General features: G+C 30.8%; 2 protein-coding genes across 4 annotated transcripts; both read right to left on the minus strand.

The window, feature by feature from the left end:
* Nucleotides 1–1,725: 1,725 nt before the first annotated feature.
* Nucleotides 1,726–4,160, minus strand: LOC118053492 (cuscuta receptor 1-like). Its single transcript, XM_035064774.2, has 2 exons — nt 3,724–4,160; nt 1,726–3,625 (listed from the first exon to the last, which is right to left on the minus strand). Exon 2 carries the CDS (start codon nt 3,138–3,140, stop codon nt 1,863–1,865), a length of 1,278 nt encoding a protein of 425 aa, XP_034920665.1. The 5' UTR covers nt 3,141–3,625; nt 3,724–4,160; the 3' UTR covers nt 1,726–1,862.
* Nucleotides 4,161–10,186: 6,026 nt separating this feature from the next.
* Nucleotides 10,187–14,974, minus strand: LOC118053491 (uncharacterized). 3 transcript variants are annotated; one of them, XR_012170210.1, is made up of 7 exons: nt 14,701–14,974; nt 14,182–14,309; nt 13,823–13,926; nt 13,640–13,727; nt 13,333–13,394; nt 11,248–11,583; nt 10,187–10,888 (listed from the first exon to the last, which is right to left on the minus strand). XR_012170210.1 is itself a non-coding variant. In XM_035064773.2 (6 exons), exons 1-6 carry the CDS (start codon nt 14,811–14,813, stop codon nt 11,431–11,433), a joined length of 648 nt encoding a protein of 215 aa, XP_034920664.1. In that variant the 5' UTR covers nt 14,814–14,974; the 3' UTR covers nt 11,158–11,430. The 3 variants fall into 3 exon arrangements, 2 of the variants coding, with proteins under 2 accessions (XP_034920664.1, XP_073266278.1); XM_035064773.2 differs by lacking the exon at nt 10,187–10,888 and having other exon boundaries at nt 11,158–11,583; XM_073410177.1 differs by lacking the exon at nt 10,187–10,888 and having other exon boundaries at nt 11,158–11,583; nt 14,182–14,335; nt 14,701–14,969.
* Between the last annotated feature and the right edge of the window lie 3,253 nt (nt 14,975–18,227).

The raw sequence follows: 18,227 nt of genomic DNA on the forward strand, positions 1-18,227 counted from the left end.
ATTTAAAGAATGATCAAAACAAATGAACGAGAAATCAAGTCAGTTGAAATTGCATATTATTCCTTTTCAAGCGGCAATGGTCTCACTGCCCATCTTGTAGAAAAAACGCTTGAAATCATTAATGGTCTCACGGACCATCTCAGTGACGCATATAGTAGAAAAATACAGATGACAATGGTCCCCACATCTCACATGTTAAATAATATATTTATTTTGTTTTATTAATTAAATGTAAAATAATATTTTTAATTTAATTTATATATATTTTTTTATATTTAAATTAAAACAAGTATTTTAAAATAAAAAGATTAATAAGAATTTTTTTATATTTTATATTTTATATTCATATTTTTTTATATTAATTTAAATTGCTTTAACATCATAGACCAATTTACACTGCAAATCCCTATCTCTTGACTACATTAAAATAATAGATGATAATAATGTTTGATTTTGCCAACACCATTACAATTAAGGCATGATTTTCTTCACATGATTTCCGTAAAGAAAACAGCGAGGGCTCTAGTATCCATCATGAGCTGGCTACTCAACTTTTCAGTTAATTATTTTTATACAATTTAATTTAATTTTTATTAATGTTAATGTTTGAATCTTATATATATCTTTACTAATCTCACGAGTCCTAAAATTAATAATTATATAAACTTTTAATAACTATTATATTAACAAAATTCAATTTTATTTTACTACGTGGTATCAATCAATGCTAGTTAGATCCAGTTTAGTTTGACAGGTTCATCCATAATATCTCTCTATAATATCTTTATAGGTTTACATACCTCATTTTGCATGAAAAGATATAATTATCAAAATTTTATATTTTAATATTATAATTCATAAAAAAGATTCAGGTTCCTTATAATTTATGTTATCAGAACCTTGAAATATCTAAGATTTTCATTCCAAAGTTTTTTGAAAACCAATTTTATTTTTACCAGAATCTTTTTTTTTCACACTTGAGAAATTCAGCCAAAAAAAAGTTCTAAGGACATTTGTGGTCAGATTTGTAGGCAAACAAAAAGGGTCAAAACCCACTAATATTCGTTGATGATGGCATTTAAATTATTCCCCTTTATGAATCCTATTCTTTCTTTAAAAGTTCGTACCCAACTTATCAATTATACATTGAATTAATTGGTGCCGCACAGATTCGTATAAAAAAAAACGTTGCGCGTTCACAGCCTGCAAAAGGAATTATTTTCTAGACCTTGCCTCTTCCATTTTGTTGCCATTTTCTATAATAAAAATTTGTAAACTGATTTGAAAATATCTTTTACTGTGAAGTTAATATTATTAAACTTTTATTTTTCCATATTTCAAGAAAAAAATATCTCTTACTTTAATTTCATTCTCATTTTTATAAGAATAAACACAATATTTCAAACACGCACGAATACAATATCTATAGAATAACTTTGATATTGAAAGTATTTGGCAGTTTTGAATTTGACCTACATATTTAATTTTATTTTTTGAATCATATTATTCCTTTAGTTTTGGTGGGGTTAGTATTGTCCTTCTAATTGCTATTGTTTTGTTTTTTTACCATACAATAAGTGAAATAAATTTGAATTGATATTTGTTTTGTAATGTATTCCCTTTAATATTAAATATTTTTAGATATTTGTGTTATAAATTTGAATTGATCATCTGTAAAAATCAAGTAATAATGTAATATACAAGGGAAGTAAAAAGTCATGGAATTGAAAAGCCCCCCTGTATATAAAGCCTCAAAACCAAATGGAACTGTATAAATTGATACAACATCGCTTAAGTATGCCTCTAAATTTGTTTAAATCTTAAAACTAGAATACACAACGATGCACCAAGTCTTGGTACCATCAAGGCTTTGAAAACCCAAACTTTGATAAAATGGAAAGATTGTCCACTAGAAAATAATAGCAAATGTTGATGCTCACCTCAATAAAGTGAAACCAAGCTCGTCGCCAATATGGATTTATGTATAGAACTACACCTATTACCAGCAACACCATGATGTATGCAACCCAAAAGGTCACATAGAAAACCTTCATATCCATGAAGCCACCATTATCTTCATTGTTCGTTAAAGTTGGCGTTGGTGATGGTGGCATAGCCGCACCACATATTTTGGGTAGCGGTTCTCCACAAAGAAAAGGGTTGTCCTTGTAGCAGCTCTCCTCAAACGTGGCAAACTGTGCAACTCTCGTAGGAGTCTTACCGGATAAATTATTGTTAGCCACACTAAAAACTTCTAGAGAAAATAGTTCAATAAGTCGAGGTGGGATTTCTCCATCCAGTTTGTTGTAGGAAAGATCCAAGCTCTCTATTTCCTTTAAGTTTGAAAATGTTGGTGGAATTGGTCCGGTCAAACTGTTGTGTGAAAGGTTCAATGCCTTGATCATATTGAGGTTTCCAATTTCAAGAGGAATCTCTCCTGTCAAATTGTTGCATGAGAAATCAATTCCTTTGAAGTACCAGATAATATCGCCTTTATAAGAAAGGGATACATTCTTCGTTGTAAACTCGAAGGATTGTTGAGATATGACCAGAAAATCAAAGTAAGTACTTTTTACTGGGAAATTATGAGTAGATATCATCCAAGAGAGGATGTTACCAGAAAGGTGGTTGTGAGAAAGATCAATCAGGATTAATTGGTCCAACTTGGATAATTGAATTGGGATTTCACCTTCAAGATTGTTATAACTCAAGAGTAAAAATCTCAAGTTAGATAACCTATCAATCCATTCTGGAATTATACCGGTTAAATTATTATGGGAAAGATCTAATGCGAATATCTCAGAGGAGTCATAAAATGCCATTGCGATCGACCCTTGCAACTTATTTCTAGACAAATAAACATATCTCAAATTTGAAGAAGTGCCAAATCTAGGTGGTAAACGACCAGAGAAATTGTTCCATGATAAGTCCAAGAATTCAATAGGAGACATAATCCCTATCCATCCAGGGATCTGCCCTTGCAAACTATTGTTGGATAGGTCTAACACTTGCAGCAAGCTAATGTTACCCAACGAGAAAGGAATGCTTCCATTGAAACCATTGTCAGACATAATTAAAAATTCTAACCTTGGTAAAAGAGCTCCGATTTTTGAAGGGATTTGGCCTTGGAAGTGATTCATGGATATACTTAGGAATGACAAATTCACATGAGAATTCTTTGGCAACAAGAATGGACCCGAAAGAGAACAGTTTTCTAAATCAAGCTCTTGTAGGTATGTGTTGTTCTCAATCAACCAATTTGGAAACTCTCCCTTTATTTGAATGTTTGCAAGACCCAAAACTTGCAGGCTGAACTGATGGTAAAGGAACTTGGGCAATGCTCCCGCACCTTGTCCATGACCGCTCAAAATGAGGGACTCTAACTGGAACTTTGGGCTCAGATTATGATCATCTTTATCTGGGTATATTTCATTATCAAAACCATTAAAAAACTTAAGTTTTGAAAGGTTGTATAATGGGCTCAATGAAATAGGAATCTTTAAGTGATTGAAAGAGAGAGAGAGTTCTTGAAGGGAAGTCAGATTTGCCAGACACGGAGGCAAGATACCACTAAGATTATTGTCGCTGATATATAGCACTTGGAGATGATGTAAGTCGCATAGGCCTGGTCACATTATAATTTAGAGAAAAATAAATTTCCGAGTGTCTAATGAAAAATATATAACCTCAAGAGAAAGAGAGAGTAAGAGTAATCAACCTTACCTATGGTTTGAAAGATGCTATTGTTAAGAGTATTGGAACTCAAATCCAAGAATTCCACATTCTTGAGATTAAGAAAGCCTGCCACAATTTAGAAATTATAATAATGTAGAAGCAATTAAAATTATAAAGGAAATGAAAGACTAAGAGTTATTAACCTTACCTTGGGCTATAGGTATTCGGCCATTTAGTTTGCAGCTCTGCAAATATAAAGTTTTAAGAGAGGTCATCGTTTCGATGGCTTGGAGGATGCTATTACTGAGAGTATTGTAACTCAAATCCAAGTATTCCCATTTCTTGAGATCAAGAAAGCCTGCCACAATCAATTAAACAAAAAATTATATTAAGGTAGAAGGAATTAAAATTGGAAATAATTCATTACTTATTAATCATGGCTAAAAAAACTAAAAACATATATTAAATGTAGAAATTGTATTGTCCATTTAATAGAAGGATTTTTTATACATCTAACCCAAAAAATAAAAATACACCATTGTTAATTTATTCTCCTCCTAAAAATAGCACTCTCTATGTATGAAGTTACCTTTTCATTAAAGAAGTTATTGTTTTTTATGTTATCATTTTATTTACATTATACTGAATTAGAGTTGAGAGATAGGGGGAATTAAATTGAAATATTATTTATATTAAATGGATGGTAGAATTTTAAAATAATAAAGATTTCAATTGAGTTAATTTCTAAATTTTAGATTTAATTATCTATCCAAGACTTGTTTTGTAGGTTGCTAAAACATAAAAGAGAAAATCTATAGAGACACCTAATTGTAGCAGGTATAAAAAGAAATAAAATGATCAATGATAAGTAATAGTAGAGTTAAAATTTGTTAATTTACCTCTAGAAGGTACAATGCCATTAAGTTCTTGCAATGACAGATTTTTTAGAGAAGGCAATGCTCCAAGGCTTTGAAGAGAGTGTTCATCTAAAGAACAATCATCCAAATACAACATTTCCAAGGAGCTTAAATTTTGAAACTCTGTTTGTTGAAAAGTAGCAAATTGAATTTTTGAATTAAACCCAAATATATAAACATCACTATATATATAATATAATATATAACTTACCGTCTCCTAATTTTCTTCCTCTAAAATCATTGGATGGCAGATGAAGTGTTGTAAGGTTTGGGAATGCTCCTAATGATTGCAGTAACTGGAAGCTACTTCCATAGGTTGTGATATTACCTAGCCATAGAGTACTCAAGTTGCTTGGACCTGCAAGTTAGTTAGGGAAGAAACATATAATTAATATTGTATGGATATTATCTTCTTGATGCTACCAGCCAAGTAGGTAATGTGAATGTGTTACTAATTACCTCTTGAGGTTACTAATTTGTTGATATTATTGCCGTTCAGACTCAAGTGCTCCAAGCTGCTTAAAGATTCTTGATATTTATATATAAAAAATAAATTAATACAATACTCATTAATTGTGTTTTTTCAAATTAAATTTAATAGATAATTGTGTTAATTAAATTTAATATTTATAAAAATAATAGTATATAAAAAAACTAACCTTTCAAATCTATTAACCCCTCCAATCTATTATAATCTAAATATAGATATTTGAGAGATGGAAGCCCCTCTATATATGATAGAATACTGTTAGCAAAGCTATTATTTCCCAAGTGAAGGTACTCCAAATTGCTCAATTTCTGTAACTCATAACCACCTATATAAACAAATAAAAAATAAATTAATTAAGACTTCATGTAGGGAATAACAAAAAGATATTATTGATCAAGAGGCATGTAATTGGTACGATGAATTCATGTAAAGAGGTTGAAAGAAAGATTATAATTTACTACTTGTCTATTGCTTCCATCACTGGCTTAGTGTTCGTTATGAATATACATTTACAGGTAAAGCTGCTAGCATGCATTTCACCGTCAATGAGAACCAAAATGATTATATTGATAATGTAAGGAATTAAACAACTCCTTTTTACTAAATATGCTTTCTATTTTCTTCCATAGAGAACCAAAATTAATGATAGTAATTAAACAACACCTTATTTGATTAATTCTAAAAAAATAAAAGTAACATAAATATTTTGTAATACTTGAGAGAGCAAACCTTTCTTCTCAACCCAACTAGCTATATGATTATCCATCAAGGAGAGATACTGGAGTTGGTGGAAAGGAAGGAACAAGGAGGCATTCAAGTACCAATCTCCCAGCTCCTGGTTCCTCACGCTGTCAAGATAGAGCCTGGTGACTCGACCTGTACTGCGGTTGCAGACAATACCTTCCCAATTGCAACAGTTGGCGTGGGCTATTCTCCAGGAGGGAAGGGAGGTGCCATTGGGATAGTTAAGAGAATCTTTGAGGTGCAACAGAGCGATCCTCTCTTCCTCCAAGCAACCAAGAGGCAGGGAAACCATCAGAATCACTAACAGTACCGTCAACATCTTAATATCAGAATATAAACCCAGGCTTGATCAATATTTGTTATAGAGGACAACTAGCGAGGAGGTGAAGGCTTTAATTTATAGAGGGCTTCACGGGCCCACCTCTTGGAAACGATTATCTTGGCAAGTAGAGAGCGTTGGAGAAAACTGCATGATGGCGATGGTCTCCCATCCCCTCTCGTGTAGAATATATATAATTCATGACTTTCTTATACTAGTTTTAGTACATTTATCTTTAATATATATATAATCTATTTCTTTCTTATTATAATACTTTTAATCTGAATATATTTTTGAAAAAAAATAGATGATGAAAATTTGGTTATTAAACTTTTAATTGTTATATATATATATATTTTTTTAATTTTATCTCTTATAATTTGATTTAATTTTATTTTTATATCAACTTTGGTTCTTATTTTTTGTATTGTCATTGACTTTTTTCTTATTCTTTTTTCAATTAAATTTTTTATCTGTCAAATTTAATACTCATTCTTTTAATTTCTATTTATTTAGAAAAAACAAAAAACGCTTGATAGCAATGGTCTCATAGACCATCCCACTGGTCTATATCATGGAAAAAAATGCAGATGATAATGATTTTACAGACCATCCCATTAATCCACATCGTGGAAAAAATGCAGATAGCAATGATCTCACAGACCCATTTGACACTGCATCCATTTTTTACTTGTTGATTATGTTATAAAAAATACTGATAAGTACTTTAGAAATAGAAAAAAGAAGACTTGTTTGAAAATTCTATTTGGCAATGTATGATTTGAAAATTCTATTTGAATGGTAGGTAAGCCAAATAAAAAAAAAGGAGTCTTACCTCATCTTAATGGTATTTAAAACTGGCTAACATTATTTTTTAAAGTTTTTTTTTTTATATTTTTTATCTTAAAATATTTTAAAATCAATATATCAAAAAAAAAAAAAATATATATATATATATATATATAAATTTAAATAAAAAATCAAGGGCATATCTAAGAACAGTCTAATAAGGAACAAAGTGTTTAATTGATATAATAACAAAAAATTTGGTATACTGATTAAAAAAAATCTACTAAAATAGGTGGCATTCAAACAACTCTGAATGTTCACATGTTTTATCTTCTAGGCAAGAAGAGATAATAACAGTAGGTGATGTTCTTTTCTCTAGCTATAAATGGATGGAGACATTAATATCAAAAGCATGGATAATTTTTTTTTTTCAATTTGAATATTTATATTCACAAAATCTGATCAATAAAATATCTTCATTAAATACATAGCAATTTACATTAGGAATATTGATAAAAAAATAAATATAACCAGAAAAAAAAACAATTTTTTTTTATAATATTGGAGAAAAAGAGTATCTAATTCTAGTAAAGCATTTAAATTTGCATTGAAAGATGCATAGTATATTAATCTAAGGTCCATTTTTCATTAACTAATCGGTCGTTGCATTCTAATGCTTGAGATTTATTTTTTATGTTTAAGCATTTAATTCTTTTTTATACACTAACTTGAAATTAAAGCATATTACCCCTTCTCGAGCTTATAGGGCAATGGTCTCATGGACCCGTCTTGTAGAAAAAACAAAAAATGCTTGATAGCAATGGTCTCATAGACCATCCCACTGGTCTATATCATGGAAAAAAATGCAGATGATAATGATTTTACAGACCATCTCATTAATCCACATTGTGGAAAAAATGCTGATAGCAATGGTCTCACAGACCCATTTGACACTGCATCCATTTTTTACTTGTTGATTATGTTATAAAAAATACTGATAAGTACTTTAGAAATAGAAAAAAGAAGACTTGTTTGAAAATTCTATTTTGCAATGTATGATTCGAAAATTCTATTTGAACGGTAGGCGAGCCGAATAAAAAAAGGAAGTGTTACCTCATCTTAATGGTATTTAAAGTTGGCTAGCATTATTTTTTAATTTTTTTTTATATTTTTTATCTTAAAAATATTTTAAAATCAATATATCAAAAAATTATATATATATATATATATATAAATTTAAATAAAAAAATCAAGGGCATATCTAAGAAAAGTCTAATAAGGAACAAAGATATTTAATTGATATAATAACAAAAAATTTGGTATACTGATAAAACAAATCTACTAAAATGGGTGGCATTCAAATAACTCTGAATGTTCACATGCTTTATCTTCTAGGCAAGAATAGATAATAAAAGCAGGTGATGTTCTTTTCTCTAGCTATAAATGGATGGAGACATCAATATCAAAAGCATGGATAATTTTTTTTTTCAATTTGAATATTTATATTCACAAAATCTGATCAATAAAATATCTTCATTAAATACATAGCAATTTACGTTAGGAATATTGATAAAAAAATAAATATAACCAGAAAAAAAAATACAATTTTTTTTTTTGATAATATTGAAGAAAAAGAGTTTCTAATTCTAGTAAAGCATTTAAACTTTCATTGAAAGATGCATCGTATATTAATCTAAGGTTCATTTTCCATCAACTAATCGGTCGTTGCATTCTAACGCTTGAGATTTATTTTTTATGTTTAAGCATTTAATTCTTTTTTATACACTAACTTGAAATTAAAGCATATTACCCCTTCTCGAGCTTATAGGGCAATGGTCTCATGGACTCGTCTCGTAGAAAAAACAAAAAATGCTTGATAGCAATGGTCTCATGGACCATCCCACTAGTCTATATCATGGAAAAAAATGCAGATGATAATGATTTTACAGACCACCCCATTAATCCACATCGTGGAAAAAATACAGATAGCAATGGTCTCACAGACCCATTTGACACTGCATCCATTTTTTAATTGTTGATTGTGTTATAAAAAATACTGATAAGTACTTTAGAAATAGAAAAAAGAAGACTTGTTTGAAAATTCTATTTGAACGGTAGGCGAGCCGAATCATAAAAGGGAGTGTTACCTCATCTTAATGGTATTTAAAGTTGGCTAGCATTATTTTTAATTTTTTTTTTTATATTTTTTATCTTAAAAATATTTTAAAATCAGTAAATCAAAATATATATATATTAAGGGCATATCTAAGAAAAGTCTAATAAGAAACAAAGATATTTGAAGAATAATAGAAAATAAATCAAATCAAACTAAAGCCCTGGAATTAGAAACAAAAAGATGGACTAAATTTGTCTCTACAGTGAGCCATCTTAGTGGTGGGGCAAAAACTTGATGGAGAGATAATTATTTATTTATCAAAACAATTATTTATTTTAGAGAAAAACCCAAGCTCAATTTTATTTGATCAAAGTCACACCATCAAAGAAAACAAGAAAAAAAATATTTAATTGATATAATAAAAAAGAGTTGGTATACTAATAAAAACAAACTACTAAAATGGGTGGCACTCGAATAGCTTTGAATGTTCATATACCCTATTTTCTAGGCAAGAAGAGATAATAAAAGTAGGCGATGTTCTTTTCTCCAGTTGTAAATGGATGGAGACATTAATACCAAAAACATGGCCAAAAATTGTTTTTTTTTTTTCAATTTGAATAGTTATATTCACAAAATCTAATCAATGAAATATCTTTTTTAGTTTTATTATGATGATGTTATAATTAACTCTTTTTTAGATAAGTTTGAATTGATTTTATTTTATTTTTGATTTTTGAACAATAATCATATTATTTGCTGATTATAATAAATTTTATCCTCAAACTTTTAATTGCTATATATTTTGTTTTGAATTTTTTTTTTTCAATTTCACCCCTTAGAATTTGATTTAATTTGATTTTTATATTAACTTTACTCCTCATTTTTATAATTATTATTTAATTTAATTTGATTTTTATATTAACTTTACTCCTCATATTAATTTCTATTACAAATAATTTTTAATAAATAAATTTATGTAAACACAATTACGTAGATGACCGTTTTCTTGCTTTTGGAAGAAAGAAATCTTCTCATGTTATCATAATTGTTTTATTTATATATATTTTACCGTTTGTTATTATTATTATTTTTTAATCTATCTCACATAAAACTAATTTATTAAGTTTTTTTCCTTAAAAAAAAACGCAATTGCAACACATAAATATTTTACCAGTCTAGTACTTTCCCTTACAAAAATTCCATCTCCTGTCAAGGGAAATCCAGATCAGGTTGCAGAGTGTACGGTTTCTTTCTTGTGTCTGAATTTGAAGTCGAAACAGCAGCAACTGGAAGTGTCCTTTTCTACCTGCGCTCTCCTTCTGAAAATACCGAAGGAACAGATAGAAGGAATCTCATTGCTTATGCCTGTATTGAAAATTTATGAACTAAGCTTTGCATTTCACTAATTGCATGGATCTCGAGATAGACTCAGTTCTCACGGGGAGGGATGGGGTAGCCATGATGCACCTGGTAACTCTGCAGACATGGTCAGCTCTCATGATCATAAAACAACCCTCCAGATCACAGGAAACTATGCATACAGATTTTCCAAAAGAATTGATTACTCATGTCTAGCAGTTGAAAAATATGGCGTGATAACCCTCGTTTTCTTGCTCTTCAAAGTTTCCATAACTTCATAGTTAGTAGTTTTCTAAGATGCACTGGTAAGCAAGTCACAAAGAATCCATCTAATTCAATATCCACTTTTCAATTTGTGAAACGGAAAGGATATGCCCATGACCTGAATACACCACATCAGACCGTGGAGCATTCCGTGTGAATCAGTCAGCAAATGGCTGACCTGAAAAAAACCAAAAATCTGAAGGCTTGATGATGACCTGAAAACCAACAAATCAACCATGAGAAGGGAACTACCAGGTGATTAAGATTGTGACAACCAATCGCAGTTCATTTCTTGAAATCCTTTGAAGAGTTATTGACATGAAATTTGATAAGCAATGCTAAAAATCAGAATACTGAAACTTCAAAGGATCAAGACTTATTCCACATATTCAGATCAGCGTGCATGCATGTGTGCGTGACCTAAGAGAAAAAAAAATTCAATAAACCTTGTTGCACAGACTGAACGGCAATATTAAAAACTATCAACTGTGAAAAATGATGTCTATCACACATTAACCACAATTAAGTCTCAACCATGATTGTCTGTCATCATCATCATCAGAGTACAACTTACATCAGACAGGTAATTCCCCATCCATCAACCTCAACCCACCACTCTCCTCCCTCTGCTCGGCATTAAAAATTCCCTTCCCAAAATTTATAAGTTTATTCATAAAATGCTTGAAGTTACAAACTGAATGACAAGCCCGCTTCTTTAAGGGGCAGCAGTATGGCAGAACCTTTAGATACTGTTGTTTCACATAAAGTCATCTTCCAGCTCCTGCAAGGATTTGTTTTCAGATGCTATTTGTTTGTTAGATGTCATCTTTTCAGCCACCATCAAACCCTTGTAGCTCCTCATCTCTGCCTGTCTCTCCTTTTCAAGCCTTTCCATTTCCTCACGTCGTTTCTGCAAAGCCAAAATTGAGATTTTTATGCACCTTATAATTGACAATAAAATGGGACAAGATTGGCTCCAACCGGAATTGAAGCACTCCATCATATCTCCTCATATGGCAGAAGAGCAGGAGTCATACTGTCATTGTTGCCACTTCATTGATTAAAGCAAATATTAAGTTTTTATCTCATGGAAGAACTTATATTTTAACTATTAAACAAAAGAAGCAATAAACAGAGAATTGGCAATCCTCCCACAAGATAAAGAAGAAGACTTAAATATGAAAGCCCAGAAAGAGGCACTGATAAAATAAGAGTCATCAGAGAGAAACTCCTGCATAATCCAGGGAAGCGTCACATTGAAAGGAGAGTAGAAAAAATTCTATCCCACAACAGTGGTTCGGATAAAAAGCAGTTTTCAAAGTTTCAAGCATCCCTTTCCTTCCATGAGCACAAAATAATCAAAAGAGGAGCACGTTTCCAGAACATCCAGCAATTGTTAAACATAATAAATTTAACCACACCCTAAGAAATGAGATGAAACATTCTAGGCGGGAGACCAGCCAACATATGGAATGTCAATAAAATTTGAAGCAAGGATTTGCTTCACTTAGATGCACAGTGTACTTGAAACTACAGACTAGGAAATGAACAGGTATCACACAACTAACCAAAGAACATGAACTTGCAAGACAAAGTAACTTAATGGCCAAAATTGCTTAAAATGACAATTGGCAGCTTAAAGTAGATCTCAGCACCGAGAGGTTAACTCAATGACAAGTTTTCTAGATACCAACTGCACAGAAACATGATCCAGATATAAAAGGCCATACTGTTGCCATCTAGTATTCATCAAATTCACCATGTGAGAGAACCTCCTTTTTTCAACAATACCCAGGTCAATCAAATAGCTAAAAGAGCAACCAGTGAACATTTGCCAACATTAAATGCTAGGAGAAGATTAAATCCTAGGGACAGTTAAAATGGTAATACAGCCAAAAATCCTGCAATTTAAAACTTAGAGTTCATAACATTAATCCCTAAAAACAAAACAGGTTGCAACTAGTGTTAGAGGCATTGCAACTGGTGATATAACTAAAAAATTTGCAATATAAAGCTTACAGTATTCATCACATTAATGCCATAAATATGTAACAGCTTGCAAGTGATGATACTAGGAGAAGGTTTTAAGAGTTTCCACAATGTTTGAGATCATTGGAAGCATGTGCAGTATTTCTTGCAATGTGTTTAGATAAATTGTGTTGGAGTTTTTTCATTTCAATCACATCATCACTAAAAAATTGGGTATCAAAATATCTGATAACTGTCCTGGTGCTGCAAAAAGAAAGCAAAAGGAATCTGTTCTTTCCAAAGGAAATTAAATGGAAGAATGCTCAGTATGTTTTAACCACTAACTAAGCATGCCCAAACTGACATTTCACATCCTGAAATTCAAATGCAGGCTTAATAATCTCAACCATGATAAACTGCTGCCCCTAAAAGACAGTCGCTTGAGGACCTAAGAAGAGTCCAAATCTTATGGAGACTAGAGGAGCAACAAGGTCAGTTGAACTTCCCAGTTAAATCATATCCAATAACAAGAACAGAAGGACGGGGTGAAAAGGGAGGAGGAGGCCAAGGAGAAAGAAAACTATCCTATCTTCAAAGTTTGAGTGAAAAAATCTAGACAAGATTGCAAATAGATATATTTTCATCAGGTATAGCTCAATGTTACAACTCCAAACCACTCGATAAAACTCACTTTATCTCTCAGATGAAGCTTTCTCTCTGCTCTTTCTGCTGCATTGACTGCTTCTCTCTCGGCTGCAATGATACATGGTAATTCATAACTATTAGCATCAACAAGGCAGACGAGAAGAATTTATAGAGCTCAACAACTAAGCAATAGAACAGAAAACATTGCTACTGGAAATACTAAAGCACTCAGTACTTTTGGTTCTGTGCTTCAAATAAGACCTAAGATGTGAAAATTTTAAACTTCCCTGCCTTCCATTTTCTGAACAATAGTTTTGTACTAAACTAAATGATAGGTGAGATCAAAGGCTTACCTTTCAAATCAGGCTTTCTTTCCACCTTTGTTTTGTTCAATCTATTAACTATCTCATTTATCCGCTTTTCCACTCTCACCGTTCGAACCTAGATTAAGTATATCCAAAATCAGAGAAACATATATCATGCTAATTATTGTTCTAGCAAGTTGTGAACATAAACTACAAAATAAAATAAATCACCATCTTTGAATTGTGGAAGCCGACTTGGCCAACATCCATGGAAGCAGTTTTCTTCAAATTGGCCCATGGAGTGTAAACAACATCGATGTTGTTCACCTTGTTGCCTGCAATGTGAAAGAGAAACAGCTTAAAACAACTAACTCGTTGTAACTTGCCTCCATGTTCAAAACGAAAAGGAATACTTTATTAAGGGAATGGCTGTAACTTTCTATCACGAGACAAACATTGAGCTTCTTATTTAAAATCATAAAGTAGCAAATTCACAGTGACAAGGGAGAAGCTACTTTATAGACCATCCAGGCATAAAAAACACAAACTCCTGAATCATGTAAAATTAAAGGGAGGTTCAGAGACTTTGCCTTGAATCGAATTTGCTTTGACAAGCTGCACGCAATCCTCAAGTACACCTTCACTTATACCATCGATGGTCTGACCTTTATGCAGCCTTAAATAAACATGGGCAGAAGACATTTTGTCCACGTGAAACCTACAACAAAGGAATCAAGAAAACTCCTTCTCAATTCAAACAAAACCCGATTAATGAAATTACAAACACCCTTCCTTTCAAGACCCTATTCTAATACATGGGCTCTTCGAATTCTAAGCAATGACTTTGACTTAATAGAGAAACCATCACACTACCTCCTTGAATTACTCCCTACCCACTTAAAAACTATGACCCATAATAAATAAATAAAGCAAAAGAATCAATACGCAGATGGAATCCTGATCTTCTAAAAAAGAAACTAATTAAATTACAATCGACCAAAATAAATCAAAAGAACCAATAAATCAAAGGCCCAGATGGAAGAAGATTGAAAATTTGAATTGGATTAGCAAGAAACTGTAAATAAAAATAGAAGAAGAACAAAGAGTACCAGATGTCTTCAGGGAAACCATATTTGATAAGCTCCTCGTTCTCGTGCTTGTCAAGACCCATAAAAATAGTGTAATCTCCTGCCTCTGGTCTGGCTTTGAAGTAGAACACCATCTTTTTTGCTTCTTTTTTCAAACAACCAAAAAAAATTCAGAATAATTTCTGTGGTTTTGTGTTTTTCCCCCCCTCAAGGCTGCTTTGTGTTTCTGCTTTCTTTTTGGTTTGACAGAGGTTCGCTGATTTTGGTTGATCCGGGGATAACGTGGAAATAACCTGGGCGTATTTTATACGCTCTTTGAATTTCTTTCTGTCCATCAGAGCGGTGGGCCTATCAAGGAAGCTACTTAGGCCCAGAATAGAATAATAATAAAAAAAAAACCATGTTTAAACTTCAAAGTTATGTTATATGTTAAGACACCATTTGACATTACGTTCCAAACCATGTTTTGCCTAAATTAAATTTTTTTTTGTTAAAATTGAGTTTGGTTTGTACTTTTTGGATCATTTTGATGTGCTGATGTCAAAAATAATTTTTAAAAAATAAAAAAACATCATTAGCATGTATTTCGGTACGAAAAGCTATTTGAAAAGCAACCGCCACCACACTGCCAAACACGCTCTAACTATTTCACTTAGCGTTCGAGCCGCGTGTCATATATATATGTATTTTTTTAAAAAGTTAGATATATACACTATTTTGATATATTTTTTATTTAATAAAATTTAAAATGTAAATCAAAAGGTTGATGTAAATATCTAATTTTATATATATATAAATAAATAAAATAATTAACAACAATTGAAAGCAAAACTTGAAAAATTAAGAGATAAATATAAATTAAGATATTTAATTCCATAAAATAACATATTTACTCAGTTGTGCTTACTAAATTTATTTATTAAAAAAAATAGAAATGGACACACATGAAATTGATTGAATAAAAAAAATTATTATACAAGATTGACATATTAGAAATATTATCTAAAAATAAATATTTTTTATTTTAAAAATAAATTTCATCTATATAAAAAAAAAAACATAGATGAATCACAATAATATCTTTAAAAATTAAATACATATAAAATAATTTTTTTAAAAAAAATTATTCTAAAAAGATATGCAAAACCCATGATTTAGGTCTTGATACCAATGTAAATTGATAGAAAAGATTTTGAAGATGACCATGAGACCATTTTTTTAAAAAATAATAATATAAAACAATGAAATCAAAAAAGAAAATGAGCAAAAAAAATAATGTCAAATCACGTTAATTTTTTAAACCCATGACTCCAGTTATTAGAGTAGAAGCATTACAAATAAAAAAATTGTGAAGCTCCATCCCCAACAAATCAAATGTTGAAGGATGAAACCATAAAAAAAAATCAATTATATAAAAGGATAAAAAAAATTATAATTAAAAAATCGATAGTGAAAATTGAAATAAAAAATAAATTAGAGGGCAATAAAAAAATTCCAATTGGAAGGATAAATTAAAAGGAAGTATAACTAACAAAAGAAAAAACAAATCAAAAGAATAAGAGCTAAGTTGGAAAATAAAATACACCATAAACTATGATTGAATGATGAAAATGAAAACCAATAAAATTTTAACAAAAGGGTGAGGATAACAAAACTAAAAATCAAAAGAATATAGACCGAATTAGAAAAAAATAATATATGACAAATTATAATTAATTGTAATTTCAATTGGTTTGCCCACTTCCAAGATGTTAAATAGTATAATCTATTAGCCACTGCTTCTAATCATAGTCATATCATGTTGGTTGTTTGTAAATGCTTGTTACATTATAAGCATGCTCGCTTCAAATTTGAAAATGTTTGGACAAGGTATCTAGGGCTTTTATCCTTTGGTGTGTATGATGTGAGAGGATTCAAGGGATATTGATATACTGAAACAATTTGAATCGTACATGAGAAAGCTCACACAATGGGGTAAGAATTTATCACAACAATTTAAAAATGAGATTCAATATTGTTATACTCATCTCAACACCTTAAAACCATTATGGGATAATGTATCATTACAGTCTTACTCTAATTACCATGAGAAGTTGGCCTAATTACTAGCACAAGAAAAGGCCCATTGGAAATAACATGCTGAAAATTTTTTGTTGCAAGAAGAGGACTTTAATACACGTTATTTTCATGTTTCAGTTACATCTAATAGAGAAATCGAGTTATGAGATTAATTGATGAGAGGGGGTGATAATTGAGGATAGAAAAGGTATGCAAGATGTTATGATTAATTACCTTACCTAACTGTTCAATGCAAGTCCTGACTTGAATAGTGAAGTTATTAACTATATTCATTCATATGTATCAATTTTTATAAATGGCATTTTGCTAGCACTATTTCAAGATGAAGAATTTAAGAAAGTCATATTTCAAATGGGTCTAGACAAATCTCCTAATCCAAATGGGTTAAACATGAAATCTTATCAACAATTTTGGGATTTAATTAGAGCATACATAACTAATGCTTGTCGAGGCTGGTTAGCTAGCAAGACATTTCCATTATCACTAGTGGAGACTCTAGTGGTTCTTATCCTAAAGGTTGAAAACCATAATCAATGAAAGACCTTCATCTGATTGCTTTATGCAATGTGTTGTATAAGATCATTGGAAAAACATTGGAAAATCGGATAAGGAATATCTTAACAAATATTATTTCACCTATATAAGCAATATTTTTCCCTAACAGACCTATTACTAATAATGTGGTGATTGCTTATGAATTAATACATTTTATGAAGAGGTACACAACGGGTATGAAAGATTGGGCAACATTAAAAATCGATATTAGTAAGGCCTATAACATGATCATCTGGGAGTATTTCAAAGAAATTATATTAAAATTAAGTTTTACTTCTGAATGGGTAGAGTTGGCGATGCTTTATATGAAGTTTGTTCCATATTTCATATGTTTTAATGGCATAAATATGAGACCAATAAAACCTTTAAGGGGATTACATCAAAGGGATCTTTTGTCCTTATATTTATTTATATTGTGCAATGCAGGTCTTACAACTCTTTTCAGGAATGCAGAAGCATGTAGAAAGGTACATGAGTGCAAAGTCAATTGAACAACTCCACCAGATTCTTAGTTGCTGTTTACGGATGATAGTTTCTTATTCTTCATATAAAATTCATATGAAGGCATAATTATGAAACATCGTGTACATTAGAAAGGGGAAACTTTGGGTTAGGTCATTAATTTTCAGAAGTTGGGCATATTTTTTTATTAGAAATGAATATATTCAACATATATCACATATCTTAGGTATCTGTTCTTTTTTAAACCAAGGGAGGTACTTGGGTTTGCCATTACTTATTAGAAGGAATAAAATAGTTGTATTTTCTTTTATTATAGATAAAATATGGACATGGATTCATAGGTGGAGGAATTGCATATTATCTAAAGAGGACATGACAATTATGATAACTTCAATTGCCTAAAAACTTCCAACTTATAGTATGAGAGTCTTTCTTATCCCATTGATATTATG

Source organism: Populus alba, chromosome 6 (genome assembly GCF_005239225.2).
Source record: "Populus alba chromosome 6, ASM523922v2, whole genome shotgun sequence".
Taxonomy (NCBI): domain Eukaryota; kingdom Viridiplantae; phylum Streptophyta; class Magnoliopsida; order Malpighiales; family Salicaceae; genus Populus; species Populus alba.